General features: G+C 39.8%; 1 protein-coding gene across 7 annotated transcripts in view; it reads right to left on the bottom strand.

The window, feature by feature from the left end:
- The window catches only part of mtss1lb (MTSS I-BAR domain containing 2b), a 265,560-nt gene that overhangs the window by 181,378 nt on the left and 67,233 nt on the right, over positions 1-16,949 (bottom strand). For all 7 annotated transcript variants that reach the window (XM_028809688.2, XM_051931520.1, XM_028809683.2 and 4 more), the window contains exon 3: positions 8,743-8,816. In XM_028809688.2, coding sequence (XP_028665521.1) covers positions 8,743-8,816 — 74 coding nt within the window. The remainder of the gene's footprint in view (positions 1-8,742; positions 8,817-16,949) is intronic.

Here is a 16,949-nt window from a genome sequence, read left to right on the forward strand (position 1 = left end):
ATACACTTTATTATTTTGTTAGTGTTGTAGAGCCAGAGGAAGCATACATTGTTTAGTTGATGGTAAAAGTTATATATTTAGCAATAGAGTCATTTCTAATTAGTGCTTTGTCAGCACAAATGAGTTATATAGTATTTAGCCAGGGAGGAGCGGCTATGGTGTGTTTAGCCAAGGGGGTATTTAGCGTGTAGCCTGAATTTACTAATCATTTCCAGCTTTAACTAAGCTGAAATAAAATGAATGCACTCTACAGCAGACCGCAGGCTACAAACGCACCTCTTCATTCACTGGACGGACACTTCTCAAGCACTGTTGCCTCCTGCAAGACACATACCGCAGTGACACCATGAAAATGAACTCGACATCCAAGTCTGATGCAATCGAAGGGTCCACATGCGTGCCACATGCGTGTGCAGCCATGCGCGTCACTACAAGCTCTGACCTACATTTCTGAATGTAGCCTCCCATGCCTGCTCTGAAAATCGACAGTAATCACGCCAGCATCTGCTGCAGCTCTGCTTAGCCTTGCATTAAGTGCAAATGCACAGAAATCTCAAAAGGCCCACAGGATATGTAGTCACTTTAACCGAAATGTGTCTCTTTTAGACAGCCTTAAACAATTTCTGTTCCGAAGTACATCCACCACGCTGTATTAGAGGTTACCATAGAAATGATGAATGAAACTCATAAAAATGTCATTTAAAAAAATAAAAAAATAATGTGAGGCATCACATCCAGGGACAGGTGCTTCCCTTGTATGAGTCCTTGCTAAGTCCACCTCAGCATAACTCTGAATGAGATTAGACAATATGTGAAACTTTGTAATAGGGGCATGAAGACAGCCAAGGCTATAGTTGATAAGGGGGGCAGCTTAGCCTTCAAGTCACATACGACGGCTCACTGTGCTGTCTAACTCTTTTTGCTGATGCACCGCATTATTTGATGTTTGAGCAAGGGCACTGACACTGCAGTGTGACCTGTTTTTAGAAGCTAGCCCTGCTGCTTCACACTGCAGCTGACAAATTGTCCCATGGGGGAATCACACTAGATATGACACAGCCACAACCATCACCACCTCGGCAGGCCCTGATTGTGTTCTGCCCAAGGAAAAAAGCTTCACTCTCAGCAGTGAATGGAAAAAAATGGACCACTCAATGTCAGAAGAGCTCAGACACAGAAGCCGGCTAAGATTGGCTCATAGTTTCCTCAATGGTTATATTCTGCTGCAGCAAATTATTATAGTTTTTGCCATCCTGGGATCTGATGGCTTCTTTCCCAGTTCATCAGACTCGACTTCCTGAATAGCAGCCACATTTGTGTGCAGTTCTGGATCTCTCAGTATTTCCCTTTATCAGCAAAAATGAATACTGTAATTATCTGCATTATTTATTTCATTATTTGGCAGTGCACGGCCTCTCTGATCTGCGAATCAGAGTTTGATTGCTGGCGTGTCACTCTCAGTGTGGAGGTGGCTTTTCACTGGGTACTTCAGTTTAATCTGACACCCAAAAGATGCGCACGTTTGGTAAACTGGCAACTATTACTTGCCAGGGGTGCCCTGTGATACAATGGCATCTCATTTAAAGTCGATTCCCTGCCTGATTCTAATGCAGCCAGGATAGGCTCTTAACTCACCACAACTATGTAGTGAGAAAAGCATTTCCGGAAAATGGATGGATGATACTTTTTAGGAAGGAATATTTAAACAAGTGTAGGTGGAGCAGCTACCAGAGTAATGGGAATAACTCACACTGTGAAGTCAAGTCCATTTATTCTCACAGAGCACCTCTCTCTGAGGAAAGACCCAGAGCAGGTTTAGTGTCGGACTGGATGACACAGACTGCCTTAAGTATCACAGCTCACGTATAGTAGAGCCTAGGTAAAAAACAAGGCCGGGCATACACTGTACGATTTATAGAAATCATGGCTAAGTGACTACTCACACTGCACAACAGAGTCACCAGTCAAATGTGTGCCCAAACTGCACAATACGTTCAGACCGACTGACGTGCCATAACATGGTGCACACGGCCCCAACAGACTGTTTTAACTGTTGACATTTTGTAATTAAATCTTTAGTAATTCAAAAAAACAGACTTCTCAAAAACTTCAACAAAGAAAAGAGCTGCATTACTGACTCTTGTTGTACTGTGCTCTGAAACTACAAAAACAAAATGGCATAACTGGACATGACATGAGAGGCGCTAATACTATGGTATTTCTATTTACTGTAACAGAGAGAATTGGAGGTACATAGGATGTACCGTTGTGTTTATTTTGGGTTCTTCCAGTAAATATCTCCTAAGGTGCTTTTGTGATTGGCAGTTTAGTTGTATGTGTGTTGCTATATGATACATTTTGAAATAAAAAGGTAAAAATAAGCATGACTGTGGTGGCTGCACAATGACATTTGGGAAATATGATGGTAGCATCAGAAGATCGGCTTGTGAGACAGCTCACACTACAACACAGCCGACTGAAATTCCTGACTTGACAGAAATTCTCCCCATTGTACGACAGCCCAATCGTAAAATGCAATCAGGCATCACAAGACCGCTCATAGTGCACGTGAAATGATGAAGCTGAAATTCAGGCCGACTCGGAAAATCAGCCTGCGACTGCAAATCATCCTTAAAAGTGTGCCAAAGTTGCACAGTGTGCGCCCGGTTTAAAAGACAGAGGTGACAGACACATTGAGTTAAATAAATACTAAGTTTGGGGTCACCATAATTATCATTGCTAACACTACATGTACTGATCAATTTGCTATAAATAATAGGATATACAGAAGTTGGAGGACTTGAGTGTTACAGGTCTTGGTAGTTGGGGTAAAGCCAGCTGGCTCAAAGTGGTGTCCTGGTATGGCAAAAAAAAGGTGGCAAGAAACATGTTTCAGCCCACTCAAAAGGGGTAATAAATTGTGGGTAAGTGTGTAAAATATTACATTTATCATGTATAACTTATTTATGTCACACACATCCTTTTTTTAACTTTGTCTTGAAATAAAATTGGTATTTTGGTTTCTTATATAAGGATTTATACTTATACTAGTATACATATTTATTCTTATATATGGATTTATTTATGGAAAAAGATGATTCACTGTGGCAACCCCTAACGGGAGCAGCTGAAAGAATAAAATGAGATATGGATTTATACATTACAAATAATAACACAACTGATTGCCATATTTGCAATCATGCCTTCACCACATCTCTCAGCTTTAAGTATAATAAAAACTTAGGGCTCTGGTGGGTTCAAAATAGCATATGAACATCATCTCATTGGCATCAAGACGTCAGCCTCCACAGATGGTCTCCTTACATATACCGCGTCCTGAGAGTGCAGTGCTGAAATGAAGCAATCACAATAACAACTATGGTGATGGAGGAGCCCCGCTTTCTAATGACACAGGATAGGATGGGGAAGGGAACTCAGAGGAGACAAAGTATGCATTCTGTCATCAGGAGACTGAAGACGTGAGGTTTAACACGAGCTGACAGCAGAGTAAACAATGCTTTTCCATCAAGTGATTCAGGGGAACAATCAAAACAAATTACTGATTTGAAGCATTGTAATTTACATTTTCCCACAATAGTACAGTGGCTATTAATCAAAGAAAAATATGTTACTGTGTCACAGCTCTAGCAGACTGGGTTTGAATCCCACTCCTAACTGGTGTCATGTTCTCCCAATGTCTGGGTAAGTTTTCCCCACCACATTTCAAAAACGTGCAGTTTTAGATTGCTTCTAACTGTGTCTGGGTGTGTCTTGCCATGGTTTGGAGCCCCATCTAAGAAGGTCTCATGATCAAATATGTTTTTGCCTACTGTAACCCTGCAATTTGTAATTAAGTGGGTTTATTAAGCAGTACTAAGGACAGAATTACCATTTTATTATTGGCAAACAGCCTTCTAGTATAATCAGTTTTACAGAGATACATTTTGATGAAAGTTATAGGAGACAGTAGGGTGAAATGACACCTTTTATTGGCTAACTAAATAGATTACAAATGCAAGCTTTTGAGGCAGCTAAGGCCCGTTCACCTTGGGCTTTAGCTGCCTCGAAAGCTTGCATTTGTAATCTATTTAGTTAGCCAATAAAATGTGTCATTTCACCCTACTTTCTCCTGTATCAATCTATGGCTAACAATGCTCTATTGCGATGAAAGTTACAGGAACACTGGGAGTGAGAAGTGACAGTGACGCGGTAAGCTTCATGCTGTCAGTTCGTAGATTTGTTTTTCTGTCTCATTCGTACTCTTGCCAGAAGTGCATCTCCATTGTTTCTACACATTAACTCTGTTGTTTCATTGTAAAACAAATCTGTTGCTTTATAAAGCCACCGATGCGCATGAGTAGCCCCAAACAGTGAGTTTTTGAACCCTGGAATCTGGAGCAGAAAAGAAGCAGCAGTAACCACAGAAAGTAAATTTGTTGTTAAGGGAAAGCAGATGAGCTGCTCCATCAGTTAAGTAAGGAGCGCACAAAACCAGAAGACGAAGGCCTGGTGGGGATGACCCATACTGCCCATGTTTACTCTCCCAGTTCACTTGTGTCAAGGCAGCCATGGCAATAATGAGAATGGAAAAAGAAAAAGGAACATGGAGCGATGACAAAAAGTCACCTTTTGAATAGCAGTCACCCTTCCAACTGGGCTTGGGGCTGTTGCTTTACAGTATAAATACAGCATTACGACGCTGTGCAGGAAATGATGGTGCAAAAGTATACGAGGTTAAAAAGACCTGACCCATGAAATGAGATCAACACTTACAAAGAGCCTATATTTGAACACAGCGGTTAATGCTCAGGGATACAGCCGTTTGTTTCACTAACAATAGGCCTAGCTCTCACAGGAAGCCAGACAACCAATGGGTACAATAATGATTCTTTCTGTCCTAGGGGAAAAAAAAAGGAGTAGCCAAAAATACACTTCCACATCAAGTGAACACGTCATTGAAAAAGCCAGACTGCAGAAATGCAGACAGAGCACTGGATTTAGACACAGAACAAGCAGTGAATGTGCATACAGTTTAACATCGGTGGTCTGGCATTGCTAAATTGGCTCCTGGTGGGTGTGTGTTCAAACTGGGATGGGCTGGTGTCCAGTCTAGGGACTGTTCCTGTCAATGTTTGCTGGGATAGGCTTCATCTTTACTGCAGCCCTGCTCAGGATAAGCAGGTCTAGAAAATGGATGGTCACACTGTGTACTGCCTAGTGGACAGACACTGACGGCTAAACAATTTTACAAATAGAACATTATCCTAAAAACAAAACACCATACAACAAATACAAACAAACATATCTCCATGTACACATTAATATTTTTAGAACAGCTAACAGTAATAAATGCATCCATCCATTATTAAACATCTCAGTCCAAAACAGGGTCATGTGAGCCCGCAGCATCAGACATAGGGCAGGCCCTAAACCTGGACGGGATGGCAGTCTTTTGGAGGCAACTGGTGTCAACTACAGTATTTGTTGGGGCAAACAGATGAACATTTATGTTATTTATAAGCAAGAAAAATGTCAGTTGTAACGAACTGTGTAAGGTATACATTTAATGTAGTTTTGGCCAGCATGGTGGTCTTGGGACTGGGGTTTCATTCTCTGGGTGGGATTTCTCCAGCTGGTGGCATAGTAGTTATTACAGTAGTCTCAAGGTTCAGAGGACCTCCTTTCAGCCTTCCATTATATGTTGTGTGGAATTTGCACATTCTCTTTGTACTTCTCTGGGTTTTCTACCTGGGCTCAGATTTCCACTTCCATGATGTGTATCTTAGAATAACTAGCATCTTTATACTGGCCAAGGATGACTATGTGTGAGATGGACAAGCAGTGTGGTTCTTGTCTTGTCCACAATAGAATGGTTGCCATGACCTTTACTGTTCAGAAAATGGATAGATGGATGCTCTGCAATTTACCTCTGTTACAGCAGGGACCCAACAGTAAGTCTGATTTGAGCTGATAAATCAAACTTTTCAGGGTATTAATGAGACCTGATGGTGCAGGTGTTATGAAAAAAAAGAAATGTCCTTGCATTATGTGCAAATACTAACATTTAATTTGCTCACCATCTGTTTATGATGGCAACTGATGATGACCAGTCACCTTGAGCATTACGTGGTCTGTGAGCAACAGTCTTTCAGCTCTGCACTTTTTGACGCTTACGGCACATCTCTGCACAACAGGTTTTCCGTGATATTAAAAGCAATGGTGTAGTCAGCCAGTGAACAGTTAGCAACCGAAAATGCAGGAGAGACAGCAGTCTTTCTCTTTGCTTCTGCAAGGTGCCCATGATGTGCCTGTAGGAGAAGCGCTAAGCTCCATTCCTGAAGATTTAGTGTCTAATTTAAAGGAAATGTTTATTTCCACATGTATGGAAGGTTTCATTTTGAACCTCTGTCATGGAAAAAGAGGGCTTGGTCTAGATGCTTCTCTTACGTACTTCACTTAATTGTTATAAGAACATCAGTTGAATAGATTATAGTTTGCTAACGCTAATATGGACAGCAGTAATCATGTTTCCCATAATTTCACAAACAACCAATACAAGACATTATTAGACATACAGCATTCTTCAAATTAGTGTAGAAAAAACTTAAAAGAGGTTAAGTTCACCTCAGCCACCATACCACATGCACTTCAGAGCAGGTCATCCTCCTGAAACTAAGCATATTTGTGCCCGGCCAGTACTTGGGTGGAAGATCATCTAAGAAAAGCTTGGGTTGTGCTTACCCTTTGATCTTTGTGTGGATCCCACTGTCCTAGTATTGTGACGGGGACACTGTACTGTAAAAATGGTGCCATCCTTTGGATAAGTCATAAAACTGAGATCCTGGTTCTCTGTGGTCATAAAAAAATCCTTGGGCATTGTTTGCCCAGGGTAAATTGCCCACCTCAGCCTAGAGATTCTAGCCCCCGTCTTATCCCCCCTGTCTCTAACTGGCTAACTCTCTCTCACCACTTCACCAGCTATTAGCTAATGTGTGGCGAGTACACTGGCACAAGAATGGCTGTCATCACATGATCTGGGTGGATGCTGCACATTGGTGGTGGATTTTTATGTAAAGTGCTGTAGTAAGAAACGTTTCTTCTTCTTTAGTATTTGTTGAGCAAAAAAAAAAACATTTAATTTCACTTAATTTCAGAAAAAATAATTTCTCCAGAATAATAATTAATTTCCATAGCAATCCACAGCAAAATGACTACTTGGGCTAACTTTCCGTGATGTTCAGCTATGTGATCAGAGAGGGAGCACAGCACCATAATGAGTGTCATGATGTCTAAGGTCTTTGGCTTCATGAAGGTGAACAAATCTGATTAGCTTTTAGAGGTAGATCATTTTACATTTTATATAATTAATACAAAATATGTGAATATATACAAGTATACATATTATTAAAGAACTTGAACTACAGTGTCGAAGGTCATAAAACAATGAAACCTCTGGTGGGAAACCTCATAGTATCATGCATTCATTTCTGACATCCACCCACAAAGGTCCAGGTTAGTGTTGACTCTCATCAAAATCTGAATAGTTTCGGGAAAGTAAGGAAGCAGGAGGACCAGGAGAAAAACACAAGGCAACAACATGTGAACAGGCAGTGACCAGGCTGGGATTCAAACTCTGTCTCCTGCAGTTGGGAGGCACTGATGCCAATCATTGTGCCCCATTGGCACTCCCACCCTTATTAGTAGTATTTGTCAGCTTGACAGCTCAAAAGGAATAAAATAAGGTGGACATTTGAGAAAATAATTTTGCACATTCTTTAAATGAAAATTCTTTTCTGATTTCCCTCCTTCTGATTAACATCATTGAAGATGGTCCAAGCTGGCAATACTGCATTTAAGCATAATATGGCATCTTGCTTTCAGAGATGACTTTTATGTGCTCTTAAAACTTCAACCAAGCCCATTGCTCACCATGCTTGTGCAGCTGTCATCGAGACTCAGGAGTGTAAAATGTACTCCCCAGTAATTGGAGAAAACAGAACATTCCCTGCACATCTCCATGATCTACAAACATGAATATCTAACATACACTGGCTGTCGAATCCAGATGGCTCTGCTGGACTTGGACGAGTACCTACCTTTAATGGAAATGTTAGGTTTTAGCAATCAGGAAGGGCCGTTAAAGCATGATGAGGCCCATTTCACCATCACATTTTTAACTCAGCAAAAAAAAAAAAGAGTAGATTTGTACTTGCACCCAATTTTGAGGACCAACAAGATAATCTCTGAATGAGTAAGTTGTAGAAGACATGTTATATTTCTGCAAAAGCTGTAATTTTATAAATTGAATTCCAGTTTTATAAAGGTGAGGCACAAAACAACCCGCCACAAACACAAATTAGAAAAGAAAATGACCTGCAAGCTGCTAAGCAGTAGTTGAGTAAACAGGGAGTCTTTGTATAGAAGACCACTGTAAACACAGGGATCACACATTCTGCACACTGATAGGAACAATGCAGCCATACAAAAGGACAATTGTCAGCTTGATGTGTGACTGATAATTTGGATTACCATTGTAGGATAAATGTTGATTTTAAATTAAGAACTGAAAATAAATAATTTAACCTGAGCCATGACCTGCACCGGTATATTGCACAGCCTTGTGACAGCCTTGACACAAAACAGCCTTATTTTCAAAAATAACAAACCGTTCACATCCTTTGACATCGACATTTCATATAACCAACCTTTAAACTGAGGCCAAAATACAGCAACCCTGCTTACCTCTCGTGTTGGTGGCCATGTCTGCCACTTTCTGAAAGGCATCCAGGAACGCCACGGCAGCCAGAACTGTAGTCCTATAATCAAGATAAAAAAAAAAAATTTTTTTAAAGTTGGCCATATTAATTAGTATGTTACTTTTATAAAACTCTCATTGTTTGGTATTAGGATTTGGTTCTGTACCTTACAAAATATCACATTGGAGTCTCCGCTGTAATCAAATAAATGTCAACAAAAATACACATGAAGATAATGACTTGCACTGTCTGAATCACCTAACTGGCCAGCAGCACAGAAGCTCTATGGCATTACAGCTTTGAGTACATGCATTCAGTTCTCCAACAAGTATCTATGTGGACCTTTTAAATCCAAATCTACTCATTGCTAGAACACATAATGTGGCACCCTTGTCAGAACTTTGCTCAAAATTTCAAGAAAAATGAAACACCTCTACCAATTAAGTAGATCTACTTTTGTTCCCAATGTCACGCTTCTCCCATTTTAAACTGGCATTGCCATCTAAAAATCCCTGCTTGTTTTTGAACTACAACATGGACAGTATTTAACAACCTCAACCACAGAATATAACATGAAAATTCACCAATCATAAATTTAGAGATGTTGAGCTCTGCAGGATGGTTGTCTATAAATATTTCGATCAAACACTCAGATACAAATCAGAACGCAGGAGACGCGCAGAGTAGCCATGCCAGGAATGTAGTGGGATTTCTTCATTCTCAATTCTCAGGTAAGTTACCAGGGGCCTCATGTATAAACGGTGCGTATGCACAGAAATGTTGCGTACGAACCTTTCCACGCTCAAATCGCGATGTATAAAACCTAAACTTGGCGTAAAGCCACGCACATTTCCACGGTAACTCATTCCTTGGCGTACGCAATTTATCCGCCCGGTTTTGCAGACTGGCGGCACCCAGTGTCAAAGCAGTGCTACTGTTCCTGTGTGATCACTCTTTCTTTCTTAAATCCACATTCCTGGCGCGGCTTTATAAATACACTGAAATTAACTGCATATTGTTTATTAGTGTAATGCATCTGATTGTAATTAACCTGCAGCAATATAATGGTCCAGGGAATAGCCATAGTATTCCAAATACCATAACTGCTTTAGCGTTGTAACTCTCACTGCATGTTCTTTCAGCTGATCCCGTTAAGGGCTGCCACAGCAGATCATCTTTTTCCATATTACTCTCACTGCACCACTCAGAGTATTTATATTACTGTATCTGAGTGGGAAATCACAGCAGCAGCTGATTGGAAAGAGAATTATCGGTACACAGCATGAAGCAGATGCTGCCTGAGCCACAGCAAACGCTTTAGTCCCTGTACGGACTTCGCGGTTTAGAAACAGTTTCATCCCAAGAACTCTAAACACACTAAATCAGTCCATCAAGTGCTCCTTGTAGAAATATTTGGACTTATAAGTACAATTACCCCACTGTAAACTTGCACTACAGTTATAATATTGCACAACCTGCGCCACTTTATAAAGTGCGTATTTACATATGATGACGGTATTCATTTCTAAGACGAAATGCAGCAAAACATGTTGATTATATTATACAGATAAAACTTTAACTTCATTTAAATAATCTGTATTGTTAATAATTAAACATGTGAGGACACGGTGCCGCAGCGCTAGCTAGTTCAGTAATTGTTCCTGCCTTGCGCTGTATTATTGCTGGTGCTGACGCGACACTGGAAAGATAGACGGATATAATAATTAAACACGTACTACTAAGATATTTCAATGTTCCTTAAAAGTTTTGAAGAATCGAAGTTCTAAGCTTACAGATGGCTTCACGTCTATTACATAGCTTATTGTGTGGCGATTGAGTTTTTGGAGAAAGAAAAGTAAGGACAGGAATTGGAGGTTAGTACGTTTGAAAGAGACAGTACTGCTGTGATAAATTATTTAACTGAAGGTTGCGCATGGCGCAGCAAGCCTCTTGCGTGAGACATGAACAAGCACTGCGCCACCGTGTTCCCATGTTTAATAACATGCTTTCATTCCTATCATCATGAAAAAGATATCACGTATACATCTCAGTATTTTAATTATTCAGAGAGCTGTAATATCAAGAATGTAATGGAGTATGTGTCCCGTCTGAGAAAGAGAAAGCCCGTTTAAAAAGCAGGTAGTGATTCATACACATAGAGCACATAGAAGATCAAATACAGAACAAAGCATTTAACATGCCACTTTAGTTACAATAGGATTTGAGAAACTAGTAAATTAAACGATTTTAAGATGAAGTTTAAGATGTTCTACTTTAATGGCAAAATAAACTACGTGATTAAAGTGGAAATTTCGAGATTAAAGTTGACATTTCGTGCTTTTTTCCCCACTGTGTGCCTTTTTTTTGTCTGTACCTTAATAAGCTTTCATATGACACTCAGACGGTGGGCTACGACTCGCTTTTTCACGGCGACTTTGATATGTGATTTCTTTTTTATTTCGGGCACTGTGCGACTTTGTGAAGTTGAGCCTTCGAGTTTCTCCGACACACTGTCACTCGATCAACTTCCCTTTGTTGATTATATTACTGTTTAAACCAACAAATAGTACGTTTTTCATTTGCCTCCACTTGGTATTCGCTGAAATTCTTATATTTTCCCCCATGCTTTTCCCATTGTCTTTTCACAGAAGGCTATTTATATTGATTTGCATATTCAAAGAGGCGTAATTCTGGGAGGAGTTGGGGCGGGACAGAAGGCGCGTGCACGTGCGTTACTTTTCACGCAAATCGGGATTTATGTAGTAGAAGAACGTGAAAGTATGCGTGCGCACAGATTCCTGCATCTGGATTTTTCTGTGCGTACGCACAATCCCGCTTTTGTGCTTACGCCATGTTATAGTGTGAGTTCTACGCACGGCGTTATACATGAGGCCCCAGGTCATTAGTTTTCATACAACAGTTCCACATAAGGAAGCAAGTCCTGAAAGGTGCACACATGTTTGTGACTAATGATGCCACTGGTTTGTCTTTTGCATTGATAATATATTCCACACTGTTTCCTTGCAAAATGTATTAAAACTGTAAACATGCAAAGAAAAAAAGAAACAAAATTGTGGATGAGGATCTTAAAAACTAGAGACATACTGTATACAAAGCTGAAAGGACCTGAAGATACATTCTATTGCATTTTTATTGCCCCCAGAAGTTGCAAACCATCTCTTTTCATCAGCTCAAATGCCGCCTGCTGTCTGTATCACCACTACTTCACTGACACCAGAGCCCACCATTCCTATGACTGGTGAAAAACTCAAACTGCAGAGAACACAAGAAATTAAAAAAACGAGAGGAGACCAATTAATCCATCAAGTTTCTTTGTTTAACTAATAGCTAAGCTGTGCCAACATCTCATCCAGATTCTTCTTAAAGGTTATGAAGGTTTCTGCTTCAACTACATGTCTTGGTAGCTTTACTCTTTGAGTAAAGAAGTGGATCCTGGCTTTGGTGTTATATGCACTTCCCCTTAATTTAGTATGTGACTCACATCATAGCTGAAAGAATTCTGCAGAACCTAATTTATCAATGCCTTTGAGAAATCTGAAGACCTACATTAGGTCTCCTCTGCTCACGACTAAACAGGTTTAATTCTCTGAGTCTGTTGAAGTAAGACATGTTCTTAACACCTGGGATGTGCTTTGTTGCTCTCTTCTACACAGCTTCAAGTGCTGCTATGTCTTTCTTGTAGCGTGGTGACCAGAACTGCACACAGTCCTCCAGAAGCAGTCTCATTGGTGCATCAAAGATGACAGCACAAAGTCACATCTATCATATTCAACAGTTTCTTTGGCTTAGGACATACAGTATTTCAAGATACATCCAATTTCCAGATATATTTCAAATAAGCTATTCTTAAGAAACACACAAATTTACTTATTCAAAATGAATTAACTTAATGTAGAGTTGAATATATGCATCATCAATGAAATCAGTGAACCAGTCTCATCAACATAAGTACAAGTTACATGTGGCCATAGTAATATCATGCAAGCTTAAGAAAGCAAATTCACTTCTTTGTTTACTCATACTAAGTCTTGACCTGGGGAATTACCAAGATAAGTCATAAGTGATATGTTATTCATGTGACCATACTCCTTGGATGACCTCTCACAAACAGCGACTTCTCTTTGTATGTTATGTCCAACAAAGAGAAAGTGAAGGTTGCTTCTTTGTGTTTCTGTCCTGCTCATGTTCACATTACACCTCACACAATGTACAATGACAATACTACTGCAATTACCACTGCTTCCAGTAATCTGTCATCCATCCACTGTGCTGTGAAAGGGACAGCAGTAAAACATCCCAACACCCCAATGCAAAAGCAAGCTTGAAGAACCATGATATACTTTTTTATGTATTACATTGAGAATTGCATTGCTCCACTCACTAATGTCTTTGTCTTCTACATGTCTGCTTCCTTTGCTTTTAATATTCAGGTCTTCCCACAATGCTCACGTGCAATTGCAGTCATAGCATGATGGAAGAAGCTAGTATATACATAGTATTTTACATACTGCAAGACAAAAGCCTAGCAACTCCACTGACCAATGAGGAAAGACTGCCTACCAATAAACACGTCAGATTACGATCACGTGATTTAAATGCTGCGAATGCATAATTTAAATGGCAGGTGTTGTTGATTCGTGAAAAAAACAAAATTGTGTACGTTAAGCTCAGGGAAAACTAAATCCAGAGATCGCTAATTATAGGGGCGACATCATTTTCTCAATTTGCCAAAAACTTGAAAGATGTGACATATTAGGTTTTTCCATTGTTGGTGAGAATGTCAAAGGTAAATAGAACAACTGAAGGAGGTAGAACCTTTCACAACAGAGCCCCTCAAATTTGGTGACGCTTTGTACATTTGGAAACCAGATGGCCCAGGGATCTTAGTATTTCAATCTGTGGTTGAAGGTCCACATCTTTTAGCATGGGTTTCTGTTATTAGAGCTGTCAGTGAGGTTGATCACATTGCTTTACTTTATTCTTGTATTTTAATTGATGCAATCAGAATAAAGGTTTATTGACAGCCTTCAATAATCTATTTGCCTTATAAATGCCCTACAATGACGCTGGGTGTTAATTTGACAAAGTTAGCACTGGTGGCAGTGCCAGTGCCAGGCCACTGTGTGGTGCACCAACCATCGAAGACCAGATTCTGCTGCATTGTTGACTGTAGAATGCCCGGAGATGGCCTACACCTGATAAGTCAGGCTCAACTTCTTTGAAATATTGTGGGCCACTGGAAATGAGAAAAACAGGAGCATATTCTGCTTATTCTTCTGTTGGATGGCCTTAGCTCAGGAAAACTTATCTTAATTTATTTTATGTTCTATTAAGCAAACTACACTGGTCAACAAAGACTTTGTGACAGAACAACCTAGGGGGTGTTTTGAAATACTGTACTTTTCACGCCGATTTTAGAAATGTACTCAGAATTTTTCACCCACCCATAGTTCTTATTTTTAGCCTGTATATTTAGCATATAAACCCTTAAAAAGTATACAAGTTTTTAAAATTTAAATTTAAGATGTAAATGTTTTTACTGCTGATTGTGAACATTTTATAACTTTCCATATTGAGGTCAGGCTTACGAAGAACTTTGTTAAGGCAATGGATCAAAATGGATTTGGATTCACATCTGTAAGAAAGAAATTTTCTAGGATTTGTGAAGCCAAGATCAAAGAAGGAATGTTTGTAGGACCTGAAATTAGGGAATTGATTCAAGATGAGAATTTCGATGACCAGCTGAACCCAGCTGGAAAAGCAGAATGGCAGTCCTTCAAGAATGTATGCAAGAACATCTTGGGAGAATCATAAGGCAGACAACAACCAAGAAATAGTGATTGATCTTTTGAAGTTGTACAAAGCCATGGGATGTAATAGGTCTTTAAAATATCATTTCTCAGATTTCCCTCTGGATTTTGGCTGGAAATCTCAGAGTGATCAGTGATGAGCAAGGCAAACAGTGTCATCAGGACATTTCTAAAATTGAAAAGCGATGCCATGGTATAAGGAATCTCAGTGCTCTATGGATGGATATAGATATCCATGCTATGGCTTTCCCAGAGGCCAAGTGCAGCAGAAAGTCATACACTTCTGCCTTTTAGGTGAGATGCTCCCTGACCGTATATATGGTGTAAATATATGTTTTTTATAAATTAGAAGTATGAAAGTATGAGTAGATATTTGAATTTTGCAAGAGACATACTGTGAGATTTACCTATGTTGATTTGGATGATGAAAACAAGTTAAATTGTGTTACCCAGTGTTATCATTTACATTTATAATCCCAACACTCTTAACGACACAAAAAATTAAAAACCTAAATACAGTGGAACATCCTTTGTTCCGGAAACATGCTCGCAGTCCAAAGCACTCGTATATCAAAGTGAATTTCCCCATAAGAAATAATGGAAACTCAGATGATTTGTTCCACAACCCAAAACTATTCATATAAAAATGATTAATACAAAATATAAAGTAAAAATACATAAAACAAATTAAACTGCACTTTACCTTTGAAAAGAATCATGGCTGGTGTGAGTGAGTTTCTAAACTTTTGTGGGATTCCACCCAACAGGACGACAAGCAGAAGAGCGTCCCAAAGCAATTGAACTCTCCCAGTGCTGTAGCAGTTCGCCGTAAAAGTGAATCCGAAAAGATAGCGGACATGCTATAAGCGCCTGCCGTCGATGGGTGATACAAGGAACATTATAAATGTGCAGGGCACAGTACTACTTGGCCACGACCCTGCCTGACTGCTGTGTGTATAGGAGAGTGGCAGATCCCGCTACAATAAATAACCGTGCTGTTGCTGTTTCAAGTTGAATAAAGCTGGTGTTGCTAAAGTACTGAGACTCAGTTTCGTGTTTTGGGGTGCAAGACGGGGACTCACACGTCACAGCACACATGCGCACGCACACACACACATTCACAATGCTGTAGTAAACACTATACGCTCGTACGGATGTTGACTATATGAGTGAGGCACGCCGACTCAGACGGACAATAGGAGACGATTGCCCACAATCACGCAGCGAGAGAGAGAGAAGAACCATCAGCTCAGTTGTGATCACATGACACTCAGCAGACAAAGCGTATACATAGTACTCATATTGTAAGACCTCACTCGTTTATCAAGTCAAAATTTATTAAAAATTTTAGCTTGTCTTGCAAAACACTCGTAAACCAAGTTACTCACAAATCGAGGTTCCACTGTATATAAATGCAAGTATTTAATCAAACAGATTACAAGTTATTTTGTACTTTTGTTTAATTTATTGAGAAATATGTCAAGAACTGTGTAATGGGACTTGTGCTTTGTAAGGATAAATTTACCTAAACATTTAGGATAAAAAAAAGAATCATAATCTGCATCACTGCAGTCTGGTGACACGCCTTTGTGATCTCAGTTTGATTGTTGGCCTGGTCATGCTCTGAATGGATTTTTCACATGTTCTCTGTTTTCCACCATTTTATAGGAGTTATCAGACTGCCCCCCAATACACCTCAAAAATATGTACATTAGCTGGCAAGTCCAAAATGGATGGTTTATGTGTGTGTGGATGGGAGTGTGTCCTGAAATATATTTGGGTTCAAAGGTCTTCCTCTTTGCACAGTTCTTCTAAATCACATTAAAACCAAACAGATGTAGCTTGTTGATGCCAGTGTGAGGCTGTTTATTTTCTTTATCAGAATACAAGGAAGCAGACTTGTATACAGGCATAAAATAAAAACAAAAAGTTACTTTCAACCTTATCTGCCATCACAACAAAAACTTAATGTGCTGCCTTATTTAAAAAAAAAAAAAAAACCTGGGTCGCCAGGTCACCTTATCATTGTGCTTCGAGCTCACTGTACTGGTGACTCACCACCATATCCTGCACATTGTCCACAACAGGAATAACTCACTTGGCCCTCTTTGACTCAAATGCCGGCACCAGCCCTTCTTTACTGCTGCTTCTCTCAATGGGCATCGGGTGCCCATTTACAAACTGTCCATCAGCCCTCCCTGATTTGTGCTTCTGCTGTCCTTCAGCTGTCTCTCGGGCACTTGGACTGAATCAATTTTAAATGACAACCATTTCTCAAGAGTACTTTCAACAAAGTATGCCAAGGATCAATTCATTAACAAACTTTGCAGTACTAAAATAAATGCAATTGAATGGTTCCTAG

The sequence above is a fragment of the Erpetoichthys calabaricus genome, chromosome 9 (assembly GCF_900747795.2).
Source record: "Erpetoichthys calabaricus chromosome 9, fErpCal1.3, whole genome shotgun sequence".
Classification (NCBI taxonomy): Eukaryota; Metazoa; Chordata; class Cladistia; order Polypteriformes; family Polypteridae; genus Erpetoichthys; species Erpetoichthys calabaricus.